The sequence below is a fragment of the Electrona antarctica genome (genome assembly GCF_951216825.1).
Source record: "Electrona antarctica genome assembly, chromosome: 1".
Taxonomy (NCBI): domain Eukaryota; kingdom Metazoa; phylum Chordata; class Actinopteri; order Myctophiformes; family Myctophidae; genus Electrona; species Electrona antarctica.
Window position 1 is genome coordinate 54,178,392 of NC_136806.1, and position 13,812 is coordinate 54,192,203.

Below are 13,812 nucleotides of genomic sequence, written 5' to 3' on the forward strand. Positions count from 1 at the left end.
GTAATTCTGCAAACTGTTAATAAATTCTTCAATCAATCAATCAATCAATACACACTTCATTGACTTGCCCATGCCTTTTTTTTTAAACTGTTGGGGGGTTTCGTACTGTAGGCCTATGTATATTGTGTTATTAATATTAAGCAATGATTACGGCAATTTTCCCATTAATGAAGCTTTGAATGAATGTAATATGCTTTTTATTGCCTTCATTAGTACGAAACGTATACATGATATAGCCTAGTGTATATATTATTATGAACAGATAACATAATTATATAGAGTGCATATGTCATGTTTATCATGGATTCTGTCAGTTGATGTATTGTTGTAAAACGTTATGTAGCCTATTTAACAAAAGCCAATGGTGTGTGCTCATCATGACATTGGAACAGTACAGGAGATGACAGTCTTTTGCGGTTAAAAGTATTTTGCGGACATTGCGGTTAAAATGTAGTCATTTTCCAGCTTAGTTTGAGGTGTAGTACTAGTAAGGTTGTAGTCTGACGTCTTTATTATTGCGACTGCAGGTCGCATTTACTATGAAATTGTGCATTTCCCGTCAGACCGTCAGTCAATCAGTCAGTTGGTTGGTTGGTTGGTCACCCCAGGCATGCCTGACTGTGACATCACGTGACATCAATAAGCCCATATATGGGAATATGGAGATCCCTCGACATCAATATTGGCCAGAAACTCTACATCTGACCTCAAACCCTTAGATCTCCATATATATCTTTTCAAATGGGGGTCCACAGGCTAATTAGTGTCAATTTGGGGGTCCTTGACATGACCTATAGATAACGCACCGTTGCCTAAAACGAGACGTTGCACTATGAGCGTGACACTTGGCTGCCAACCCATTGTCACATTTTCCCGTGCAATACAGACCCACACATGCACGCGCGCACACATGCGCATGCACGCACGCACGCACACTAAATGTATGTATTGCAACATCATACTACAGTGTCACTCAAAAGTAACAAACGTGTTGTGAGCTTGTGGATCTACTGTACTATCTTTGCTATTGAAACAAATGTAATTAGAGTGAAGGTATAGTAAAAGTGTGTGGTTTTAATGAATATTGAACCAATGAAAAGTATTAACAAGAACTTGCGACTATAGCTTCATTGGATCTACCATACAGTAACAATATGTTTAGATGCCTGTAATACAGTGTTGATTTTGGCAGCAAATTCTGATTTTCGTATAGTCATTGGAATAAAGCTTAATTTAGTTTTAGTCATTATTGTAGTCATCTGTAATGCTTTAGTGTTAGTCTAGTTTTAGTCGACTAAATATAAGATTTTAGTCGACTAAATCTACAGTTCATTTAGTCGACTAAATATTTTGGCGGGCCTTTACGATGCTGTTGTAATGGATGCTTTTACACTTGCTGAAAATAGCAGATCTACAAGCTCACAACGCGTCGCAGCATGACACGTTGTGAGCTTGTAGATCTATAGCCTGGGCAGCATATTCCATTTCGTGTCTATGATCCGGTCGGGAGCGGATGGTAACTTTCATAATTTTGTAGTCAATGATTTGTAGTCATCTGGCAGGAAACCACAAGGCGGAATCAGTATTATGAATGGGTACTTATATGGTTTCCTGCCTGATGACTACAAATCAGTGACTACAAGTCTTCAACATGATGTAAATTACCATCCGCTCCAGACTGGTTCACACAGGGATTTTGGAACACAGACCAGGCTTTCCTCCAAGGTGGAAAGCTTGCTGACGCGAGGTTATAGATCTGCTATTTTCAGCATGCAACCAAGTGTAAAATGACTGGATCTCTTGTATACTGAATACTGGATCTCTTCAATTTGTTGGTCAACATTATGTAGTCTTAGTTTTAGTAATCATATAGCTTAGTTTTCATTTAGTTTCCATTTAGTTTTAGTCAGTGAAAAAATGGTGGTCGACGAACATCTTTCGTCTTAGTATTAGTTGACGTCATATTATGCATCACTGCAGGTATACGATGGAAAACAAGCTGTGTGCGCTATAGCTTAAGTTTGATGAATGCGTCGTTCAACACTCGTCACGCAAAGCTTACAATTATCGTAACCCCTTTGAACCCATAAAGTCCCTATCGGGGCTCTAGTGACCTTCCTGTTTTCGCTCTACATTATCTTTGCTGAAAATAGCTGATCTACAAACGCACAACATGTCGTCAAGCATCGTGCTTTGAGCTTGTCGATCTGCTATTTTCTGGGAATGTTTGTCTTAGTGAAGTAATCAACTACTGTCACATTCCTGACACGAGGACACTGTCCAGGCATATGGGTTCACTTCCCCCGGCGCAAGGAGATGGTCTGCAGTCTCCTGGCTTTGCCCCTGGCATCAATGGGGCCCCTGGCATCAATGGGGCCCCTGGCATCAATGGGGCCCCTGGCATCAATGAGGCCCCTGGGATGAACCTCTCCCAGTTTGGACAGTAGGGGGCGGTAGGAGTTGACGCAGTAGCTGGGTCTTTTGTGGAAGCGGATCAGGTCGCCGGCTTCGGCGTTGCCTGGAAACAGACGGCAGGAGGAAGTAGGTAAGTAAGTTTCAGGTTATTATGGAACAATTAACATACTCGTGTGTGTGTGTGTGTGTGTAAATTAACATACTCTTTCTGTGTGTGTGTGTGTGTGTGTGTGTGTGGGTGCGTGCGTGCGTGTGTGTGTGTGTATACAATCCACAAGCTCAAAGCACGATGCGTTGCGACACGTTCTCAGCTATTTTCAGCGAAGATAATGTACGAAAACAGGAACGTCACTAGAGCCCCGATACTAGGGACTCTATACTTAATGTAAGGGTTCAAAGGGGTTAAGATAAATGTAAGCTTTGCGTGACGAGTGTTGAACGACGCATTCATCAAACTTAAGCTATAGCGTCAACTAATACTAAGGCGAAAAATGTATACACACACACACACACACAGTTCTACTTTAGGACACCATACCATTGTGATCATGCTGTTTGTGCTGTGAGCTGGTCTGATTGCCTGCTGGTTCCTGAGGCCCTCCGTGTCCGTTGTGTTCGGGGCCCCCAGGGGCCGCTATGGGCTCCTCCTCTCCTTCTTGTTGCGCGGGCTCCTCCGGGTGCTCCTTGACAGTTATACGAAACAATGCAATTGATTATACAAAATAAAAGGATAATCAATAATTTCATACATATAATTTACTCTGTGGGCATGTCAGTACCCTCAGCCCCCGCCCCCCCCCCCCACAATTTAAAATTGCAAAGCTCGTGACAATGACCTTTTAGATTTGTGAAAATACAGTGACAATAGCTGATCAGCTTTTTCTTTTTCACGTTTTTGCGTGACATCGCTGTGCAACCATAAAACATTGTTGCTGAATGTTGGTTTGTCAAAAAATAATCAATGCATCTATTAGTCGATAAATCAATCAATACATTTGTCGACAATTTGTGTACGTTCCGTGATGCAATTCCAATGGTGGAAGCTTTGTTATTTTCACCACGACCGCCGAAATACCCGTAAGAGTAATGGCTACGAAATGAATGGATAGTTGTAGCCCTACTCATGGATTAAAGCTTGTAGATCGGCTGTTGTAGATTGTGTTGTAGATTTGTAGATTGGCTATTTTCCGTCATTAATGAGCGTTGCGCCTGTCAGACATGCGCAGGTCAAGTTCGGTCAGGAAACTCAGTGCAGTTGCGTTTTGGATCTGCTGTTTAGGTACGGGGGATTCAGAGTCCCTATGGTTGGGACTGATGCGTTTGATCTGAGTACCTAAAAAGCAGATCCAATTCATCGCCAAACCATAATAAATATATTGCTCATTTTATATTCAATATATATTCCATCTGTAGCCTGACATTGGGAGGGTTTGTAATTGACAATTATGCAAGTTGAACCAATGCAACACCCCCCCCCAAACCGGTTCCTCTTGAGTGAGTATAATTTAGAGGACCAAAACCAACAGGGGGAGGGTGACATCCCTCTTGGCACTAAATCACTGGTTCACCACACACACACCAGTTTGATGTTTACACTGACTAAGCAACCAGGACGCCTCAACCTCCCAGCGACCCCTTTTGCCTTTTTAAGTGCTTAAAGCAGGAGATGGGCTGGCACGCAAGAAACCGTTCAACCAAGAAACAGACTCACAAATCAACACGCAAACAGATCTGCGTGGAATTGGATTACAACACGCATACACACTGCCTTTCTGGGCTGCAAACACCCACGCAACGCTATAAATGAATGTGTAGGACACCTGTCCTCAAATGTTATTATTACTGTTTCTCCTCTTTGTTCTACCTATGTTCTAACCACTGCGTTGAGACCAGAGTGAACATGTCCGTCAAATGAGAGGAAATGTGTGTGCGTTGGTGCGCACGTGTGTGTGTGTGTGTGTGTGTGTGTGTGTGTGTGTGCGCACACATCTGAAAGAGAAGATTCCTTAGCGATTAGGCCAGCGATAAGGAGAGAGAGTGATAGGCGCACAGGACAGCGTCTTTCCCTCTTCCTGTGGGCCGTAAAAGCTGTATAAACAATTCTGTTGACTCCAACTAAAACTGGTTAAAACTGGTTTTGGAGTTAGACAAAGAAAAACGCCTAATTTAGTTTGAGACCCCTTTTCAATATAACGTGTGTTTATCCAAGACACGTTGCTCATTTTGGTGCTTCTTCTCCCCGAGACGCCGGCTGCCTCAGCCGGTGGGCTCTTAGAACTGCACCGCCACGGAAACCACGTACATCAGGACTTAGAGCGAGTCCCGTTTTGCTAACCACTTGTGGGTTTCCATATGAAACGATTTGATCGACTTTTCTATACTTTATACTTTAACCAAAGAAGGACGAGTAAAGTTACACTCGCGTGCCGCGCTGGAAACTAATTTTGTCAACTTAACCCTGGTATCCAGTTTCCGAGCGCCGCTGAGGTTCCATCATCACAAAGGTTGGTCAAGGATGTATTTGATAACATTCAAGCTCCCAGAACGACATTCTTTTAATACAAAATAGTGTTCAGAACTAATGATAGGATTAGCTACCCTTTTGACGTAGTTTTGTCATTTAAATCTTAAAAGTGACGCCAACCATAGAGCCCTCCTCGCGAGAACCTCTTTCCTCTTTCCTCTTTCTTCTTCCTAAAACTATACTATCCATATTCTTTGCTACGTGTTTTAAACAGAACGAAGCTATAATTGTAATATCATTTTGACCAGATCGAATTTAATTGTGTACTACCATTGACTAACTCCGCTTCACCGCGCGAGTTATCAAAGGTAGGACTCACACCGGCCTGGCAAAATATATATTTTCAATGCACAACAGTTTATTTAGCTGAAGCTCATGTCTCCACTAAATACCTGTTGACGCGCTCGTTCATTTGCTATGTGGTATTATTTTTGAATGAATGATTGCACACAACCAGGTGCAAGCATTTTGTAACAGTATTTCGATATAATAAATATCTCATTTTGCTGGTACAATCTAAACAAATCTCTGGACTATTCTTTGATTCCGTCTGTGTGTATTTGATTTGTTTTATATTGGGGGAACTGTAACACAGTATTTATTCATACCAGGTATTCGTAACTCACGTCTTCAGATAGACGTTTTTATGATAAGATACACAGTTTGTACATAGTTTCAAATCGCTTCATTCCGAGTGGAAACTATGTGCATATTGACAGGCTAAGTGACTCACGTCTTCAATTGGACGTTAATGAGATGCAAGTAGATAGGAATTAAATGTGTATTCGATTCGCTGGCGAGTCGGGGTTGCATTTGATTTCTGGCTAATTGACATCATAATCTTGCCTAATAATCCCTACATAATGGTGTCCCGTTAACGGAACTGGTTTACTGTGTTATATAAGACCCTTCGATGTGAGAGAAATTAATGTACATGTAATTGGAATCGAGGTTGTTTCTTTTTTAGAGTAAATGGTTTGATCCGCGTCTCACGCTGTGACCGTGGCTGGAACCTACAACATTACGTTCGAATACCCTCCCAATTTATCCGCAGCTTTCTGCAGAGGCTTGTGGTGTTTAATATAAGGAGCGAAATTAATAAACCAAGGGCTATCGTTTTTAACAGATTTTATTTCCTAGCGCCCTGTTGCCAATTGCTCCGAGCGTAAGCTGCTCGTGAATAGTTCAGCAACGAATCTATTTTGCCATTTAGCAGATCGATTTAATTCGTATAGTGTCATTGTGTAATGCCTATTGCTAATTTGGAGCCTGGAAATTGTCTAGAACCCATAGCGGCTCACGGGATTACAGAAAAACCATTTTAAAAGGTTTAGTATGAATTTAGACTTAGGTGTCCCCATAGTGCGTCGTTTTGAGGTGTCCGGTCATTAAATCAGGAGTGAAATAAATCTAGTGGACTGTCTGGTCGTTGGCTTGATTGCTTTTACGGGGCCCATACGGTTCAAGCAGCGTTATACTTGGTGTGACGTTGGTCAAAAGACAGTGTGAAACCATCTAATGTTCGGGGGACTCTGGCCATTGTGTTTTGCGACTTTGCGAGGTCGCCATTTTGGAAATTGGTGACGTGGGGCGTTTCCGCTGTACTTGTGGGACGCTGCTTCCAGCCAGATTGCAAAATCGCCATCTTGATTTCCCCCGTCTGAAACTCCGCCCTGAGAGGTGGGGGTCTCAGGCCGTGACACTTGGTGTCCAGCCTACTGACACGTTGTTGTGATACAAGTAAGGCGTGCCGCCCCATCTAGTGGCCGTCGCTGGTGTCACACGTGTCATAACATTAGCTTCACTATGTGAGCTGTAAGAGGGCACATGCATGGTCGTGTTTTTGCTACTTGACGAAGATTAACACCTCTTAATCTTTGCACTTGGTGGGGACTTATTTTGCGTGTCAAAGTACACTCATTAAGTTCGCATATACTGGTAGCTCATTAATTGCCTCACTGCTGTGGGGACATTTTGCGTTGTTTGCTTGTGTTTGTAAACATATAGCGTGGTGTTGTGGTAATCGTAAACCCTCTTTTACGCTCATTTCAGGCAAATTCGGTTGTGGATAATTGATTTTGTGGTGCATAAGTGAAACGTTTCTGCTATTTACGGCCTGTGCCTTGGACAAAATTGGAGCATTCTTTAAATTTGCATAGCCTTTGTTCTGTGCAAAATCAAGCTTGCTTTGTTTAAGGGATACAGGTCTTTTGTTATTCGTTTTAATCACACCCCTGCCCTAGCTTATTTCAGGCATTATCATTTGACTTTAAATTTTTAAGGTGGACTTTGGTTGACTGATCGTTTTAAAATCTTTCAGGATTTCAGTCGATTCATTGGCCCGTTATGCTCAAATGGGTTTGTTTTGAAGATTCCAGTTCCACTTTTGAGATGGGGATTGACTTAATTATTGTAATGATTCATTCCGATCTCTCGTTGGACGCTGGGATTTTTAAAATAAACTCTGTTTAAGTGTGTGGTTGATGTTTTAATTGACCAGGCAATTAAATTGTTGAGTTTACTTAATTAATAACGTTTTGTCATTAGGAGTGTGAATTTCAAGAGATTCAGTCATTCCTTGGTGGCATTTAAAATTTAAGGCTCGAAATAACCTTCTGGCTAAATGAGTGGTGGATCTAACAACCTTTTGAGGTTTTGATCGACCAGGCAATTGGCTTGCTGGTTTAATTGGTTATTTCCGTTTGGTTGGATGTGTGGTTGATCAAACCTTTGAGGTTTGATTGATCAGGCAATTGACTGATTGGGTTTAATTAATTATTTTAATTTTGGACATTTACAGTTTGTGATTTTTAATTCAAAAGATTTTTTTTTGTTGTGTTTATTCCCTTTTTAATTTTTATTTACTCCCTTTCTTCCTTGCAAAAGGAACTAAGGGTGTTAATAAAAAGGGGGGTTAGGGGCAGGAATAATAACACAAACGATATAGCCTTTTCACTTGTGCACAATTGTCCTCAAACCAAATTGAGGACCACAGTGCTGTTTTTGCCTGAGAGGCAGCGAGGGAGCGTGGTTGTTGCATTGTTTCCTACCGCTGTCTGTTGACAGAGTTGTTGCGGCTTAGAAGCATACTGTGCTGTTAGCCAGCTACACGAACAGGGAACATGGATTGTTGCGTAGCTATAAGAAAGATGCTTAGTCTGACAGACTCTGACATTCCTAACGTCGGTCAAATAGATGCAGACACAGTCCTTTCAAATCTCCAAACTTTAGCTAGTGCTCATGCTGAATCAAGACTTTACACTGAGGCAGAACGCGAGAAATTAACTGGGCATGTATTGGCAAACTTAGTCCGGTTACATGAGCTTGATTGCTTAGCAGTCAAAGCTAACGTGGAGGCAATTGCCAGGTCTCAGCAGCAGATAAAAGACTTGACAGATGAACTTGAGTTACGAGAGACACAGGCTCGCTTGACTGATATTGTCACCAAGCTAGCCACCACAGATAGTAAGTTGAATAGGGCTAAACAAGAGATCGCCGACCTCAAGGCGCAGTTTACCCAGTTTCAACAGACCAACAGTGACCTCGTGGAGGCACAGCTGGAAATAACTTGCTTACAGGGCACTAATTCCCCACCGGGGACTCCTCCTTTAGGGGGGAGAGATGCCCAGTTACGGCAAAGTCTGACTTTCCAAGGCACACCCATTTTGGATGTGGAAGGAAGGTCTACAGACCCATCGGTGATCAACCGGTTGGATACCGACGTCACTTTGTGCGAAGGAACAGACTTGGGTTTGTTGATAAGCACTGACTTCTATGATTCCAGCCTGACCATTCCGGTCATTGGCAAAATCCCTGCGTTACTGCAGCGGGACCAACGGTCCCCTGATGGGACGACGGCCCCTGTGAAAAGAGACTTTGATCTAGTGTCATTACAGGCGGCTGACCCAGCCCTAGCCCACATGATGGCGCTCCTTGCTGGGGACACACCAACACCTATCCCTGACACAGACAGGGACTCAACAGAGTATTTAACACAACTACTGGTGTCAAGCGACTACATGTCACTGAGCAATGGTCTGTTGGTGTATGCTGTTGATTCATATACTTCTCCGCGTCTAGTTATACCCCAGCACCACAGGGGGGTACTATTAAGCTTCGGCCACAACTCCCCAACTGCTGTACACCGAGGTGTCGAGGCAACCTGCGATGAGTTGTGCCAGATGGCCTATTGGCCCAAAATGTACCAAGACGTGGTTCATTATGTGAAAGGTTGTTTGACGTGCTGTCAGTTCCAACCTTCAAGTCCAACCCCGAGAACACCCTTACAAGAGAGGGGAATTATGTTCCCATGGGCAGATCTGCAGATAGATTGGATTGGACCATTTGCCAGATCTTCTCAGAAGAACTTGGCAAAGAGCATGGAGGTCAAGAAAGCCCACTATGGCAAAAGGCCCTCGCAGGACCAGCTCCAAGTAAGGGGTTTGGTTCGGTGTTCCACTTTTGCTCACCAAGAGGGGATGAACAATAGGTCCCTCCCCAAATGGAAAGGCCAAGGCAAGCCAGTGACAAAATGGGTACACCGAAACCAAATCAAATTACACACGCCCCAGACAATCACCGAACTGACAGACTCTGAGACCAAAACCAAGGCGAGAGAACTCACCGGCAGGCACGCCTTGTTGGCTGCTCTACATTGTAGAACTCTTAGCTGTGTTGTGCCTAGCCTATTGAGTTTCTCGCCTAAATAGTTTAAGCAACATAGGACCCTGTTTCCCGTGAAACAGTAAGAAACCTCCTCCCCTACCGAAACGGGATGATCACTTGGTATGTGTAACACACACACCATTAGTAATTTTTGTTTACATTTTCTTGTTTTATTATTATAAAAACGACCTCAAAGTGCCTGTGCAGAATAATGCTTCCTAAGATAGAGGGTTGACCTTTTGTTCCGTTTCCTGACTCGGTGTGAGACATGATCAAACATCAACCTCGCTAGCGGAATGAATTCAAACCTGTAGGTGCACTAGCCTGCTAAACCACCTGGGGTCACAAAATGTAGTTACTGTTTTGTTTTCTACCATTAGAGTGTGAGCCATTGCTCCTTAGTTTTTCGTTTGTTTGTTTTTACCAGACAAAATAATTATTTCCACTAGACGTTGAGCCATTTGCTCCTTATAGTCTGTTATCGTTTGAATTTTATTTTAACAAACGAAAGTATTATTTCCTCTCTTCTACTCTGGCCCTTGTTCCACTTTTCTCTTCTCTATCACCTTGGTTAGACCAGTACAACTTTATCAATAGGAGTAGAGAGCTCAGTGTAAAATGACTTAGGAGAAACCATGTCGTTTTGGGTGCATGATGTGGTCAATAACACTTTGACCTGCCAGCAATGACATGTTTTGACATTGTTGTGTTTCCCCTGGGAGCGTATGGTCGTGCTCGGGGAAGCCTTACACCCACCTGAATGACATTACAGACACTGCCTCCTGCCTCTCTCTCCCTCACATGGATGTTACCCCGCGCCTAGCGGAACCTTGCATCCGCCTGGATGACACTACAGACACTGTCTCCTGTCCGCTCTTTCTTCCCCACATGAATGCTACGCCATGCCTGGAGGGCATTACACCCAGCTGAATGACAGTGTTTTGAATGAATTGACATTGTTTTGTTTCCCCTGGGAGCGTATGTCGTGCTCGGGGAAGCCTGAATGACCTTCAGACACTGTCTCCTGTTTCTCTCTCTCATGGATGCTGCTCCGTGACTAGCGGAACCTGGCATCCACCTGAATGACAGTGTTTTGAATGAATTGACATTGTGTTGTTTCCCCTGGGAGCGTATGTCGTGCTCGGGGAAGCCTGAATGACATTCAGACACTGTCGCCTGTGCACTCTCTCATGGAATCTACTCTGCACCCAGCAGAACTCTACACCTACCTGAAACGACCGTACAGACACTGCCTTTCCTACCTTTCCCCTGTGTCACAGGTGCTATCCTGGGCATCCAAGGGAGTGCTACGAACATTGACACCACTACAGGGGAACGCGACCCCACTGTCGAAAAAGGGGCCCTATGGGCAAGACAGACACCCCATTGGCCTCAAATTGACATCTTGTCCCGAATGGAGGTCAGGATATGTAACTAGGCCAAACGAAGGTCCACGAACGTTGTCTCTTCATTTATCCTAGAGAGGGGATATGTAGCCTGACATTGGGAGGGTTTGTAATTGACAATTATGCAAGTTGAACCAATGCAACACCCCCCCCCAAACCGGTTCCTCTTGAGTGAGTATAATTTAGAGGACCAAAACCAACAGGGGGAGGGTGACATCCCTCTTGGCACTAAATCACTGGTTCACCACACACACACCAGTTTGATGTTTACACTGACTAAGCAACCAGGACGCCTCAACCTCCCAGCGACCCCTTTTGCCTTTTTTAGTGCTTAAAGCAGGAGATGGGCTGGCACGCAAGAAACCGTTCAACCAAGAAACAGACTCACAAATCAACACGCAAACAGATCTGCGTGGAATTGGATTACAACACGCATACACACTGCCTTTCTGGGCTGCAAACACCCACGCAACGCTATAAATGAATGTGTAGGACACCTGTCCTCAAATGTTATTATTACTGTTTCTCCTCTTTGTTCTACCTATGTTCTAACCACTGCGTTGAGACCAGAGTGAACATGTCCGTCAAATGAGAGGAAATGTGTGTGCGTTGGTGCGCACGTGTGTGTGTGTGTGTGTGTGTGTGTGTGTGTGTGTGCGCACACATCTGAAAGAGAAGATTCCTTAGCGATTAGGCCAGCGATAAGGAGAGAGAGTGATAGGCGCACAGGACAGCGTCTTTCCCTCTTCCTGTGGGCCGTAAAAGCTGTATAAACAATTCTGTTGACTCCAACTAAAACTGGTTAAAACTGGTTTTGGAGTTAGACAAAGAAAAACGCCTAATTTAGTTTGAGACCCCTTTTCAATATAACGTGTGTTTATCCAAGACACGTTGCTCATTTTGGTGCTTCTTCTCCCCGAGACGCCGGCTGCCTCAGCCGGTGGGCTCTTAGAACTGCACCGCCACGGAAACCACGTACATCAGGACTTAGAGCGAGTCCCGTTTTGCTAACCACTTGTGGGTTTCCATATGAAACGATTTGATCGACTTTTCTATACTTTATACTTTAACCAAAGAAGGACGAGTAAAGTTACACTCGCGTGCCGCGCTGGAAACTAATTTTGTCAACTTAACCCTGGTATCCAGTTTCCGAGCGCCGCTGAGGTTCCATCATCACAAAGGTTGGTCAAGGATGTATTTGATAACATTCAAGCTCCCAGAACGACATTCTTTTAATACAAAATAGTGTTCAGAACTAATGATAGGATTAGCTACCCTTTTGACGTAGTTTTGTCATTTAAATCTTAAAAGTGACGCCAACCATAGAGCCCTCCTCGCGAGAACCTCTTTCCTCTTTCCTCTTTCTTCTTCCTAAAACTATACTATCCATATTCTTTGCTACGTGTTTTAAACAGAACGAAGCTATAATTGTAATATCATTTTGACCAGATCGAATTTAATTGTGTACTACCATTGACTAACTCCGCTTCACCGCGCGAGTTATCAAAGGTAGGACTCACACCGGCCTGGCAAAATATATATTTTCAATGCACAACAGTTTATTTAGCTGAAGCTCATGTCTCCACTAAATACCTGTTGACGCGCTCGTTCATTTGCTATGTGGTATTATTTTTGAATGAATGATTGCACACAACCAGGTGCAAGCATTTTGTAACAGTATTTCGATATAATAAATATCTCATTTTGCTGGTACAATCTAAACAAATCTCTGGACTATTCTTTGATTCCGTCTGTGTGTATTTGATTTGTTTTATATTGGGGGAACTGTAACACAGTATTTATTCATACCAGGTATTCGTAACTCACGTCTTCAGATAGACGTTTTTATGATAAGATACACAGTTTGTACATAGTTTCAAATCGCTTCATTCCGAGTGGAAACTATGTGCATATTGACAGGCTAAGTGACTCACGTCTTCAATTGGACGTTAATGAGATGCAAGTAGATAGGAATTAAATGTGTATTCGATTCGCTGGCGAGTCGGGGTTGCATTTGATTTCTGGCTAATTGACATCATAATCTTGCCTAATAATCCCTACACATCCATTCATGAGTTGTCCTGACTGAAATTATTTTAAGATGAAAGAGTATTTGAAATGATCAAACTAGCAATAGAATACAAGTTTAGAATTAAGCATCTTCCAGAAATGGTCTCAGAAATGTCATAAAAGCCAGCTCAAGCCAGCCAAGTCAGCCAGTGATTTCTTCAGCTGGTCGGCCTAAAACATCATCATTAAATTTTCAGTCTTGAGATTTTATTTTGCTTTATACCATGGCCCTACTCCTTAGCGCCCCCTACCTGCCCCCGCCTCTCCTCCTCCTGCTCCTCCTCCTCCTCCTCCTCCTGTGTCTCTTGCGGTCCTGTCTTCTCTTCCTTGTCCTCTGATTGGTCGCTGGATGCAGCAGTCTCTCTGTCGTCCCGCCTGTCCTCATCCTGACTGACCTGATTGGCTGCCGTCTCACTCTTGGTTTTCTCCTCTAGGTCTGGTCAGTGGTGGAGAAAAAAAAAGTACTCGGTTGTTTTTACTTAAGCAAAAGTATCAATACTGCAGTGTGGAACTACTCTATGACAAGTACATGTCTGGAATTCAAAATGTACTTGCGTAAAAGTACAAAAGTATTGACATCAAAATGTACTCAATGTACCGAAAGTACTCACTGTGCAGAATGTCCAATTTTCAAATGTACAGTATATATATATATAATAATAATAATTATTATTATTATTATTATTTTCATCCCACAATTTTGCAACCCATTTTTTCACCCAGTGTCAATTA

General features: G+C 43.1%; 1 protein-coding gene across 1 annotated transcript in view; it reads right to left on the bottom strand.

The window, feature by feature from the left end:
- Positions 1-13,310: 13,310 nt before the first annotated feature.
- pde1ca (phosphodiesterase 1C, calmodulin-dependent a) overlaps positions 13,311-13,812 on the bottom strand; it is a gene marked incomplete at both ends in the record, with an annotated part of 32,817 nt that continues 32,315 nt past the window's right edge. The window contains one exon of the mRNA XM_079497441.1: positions 13,311-13,516. Coding sequence (XP_079353567.1) covers positions 13,311-13,516 — 206 coding nt within the window. The remainder of the gene's footprint in view (positions 13,517-13,812) is intronic.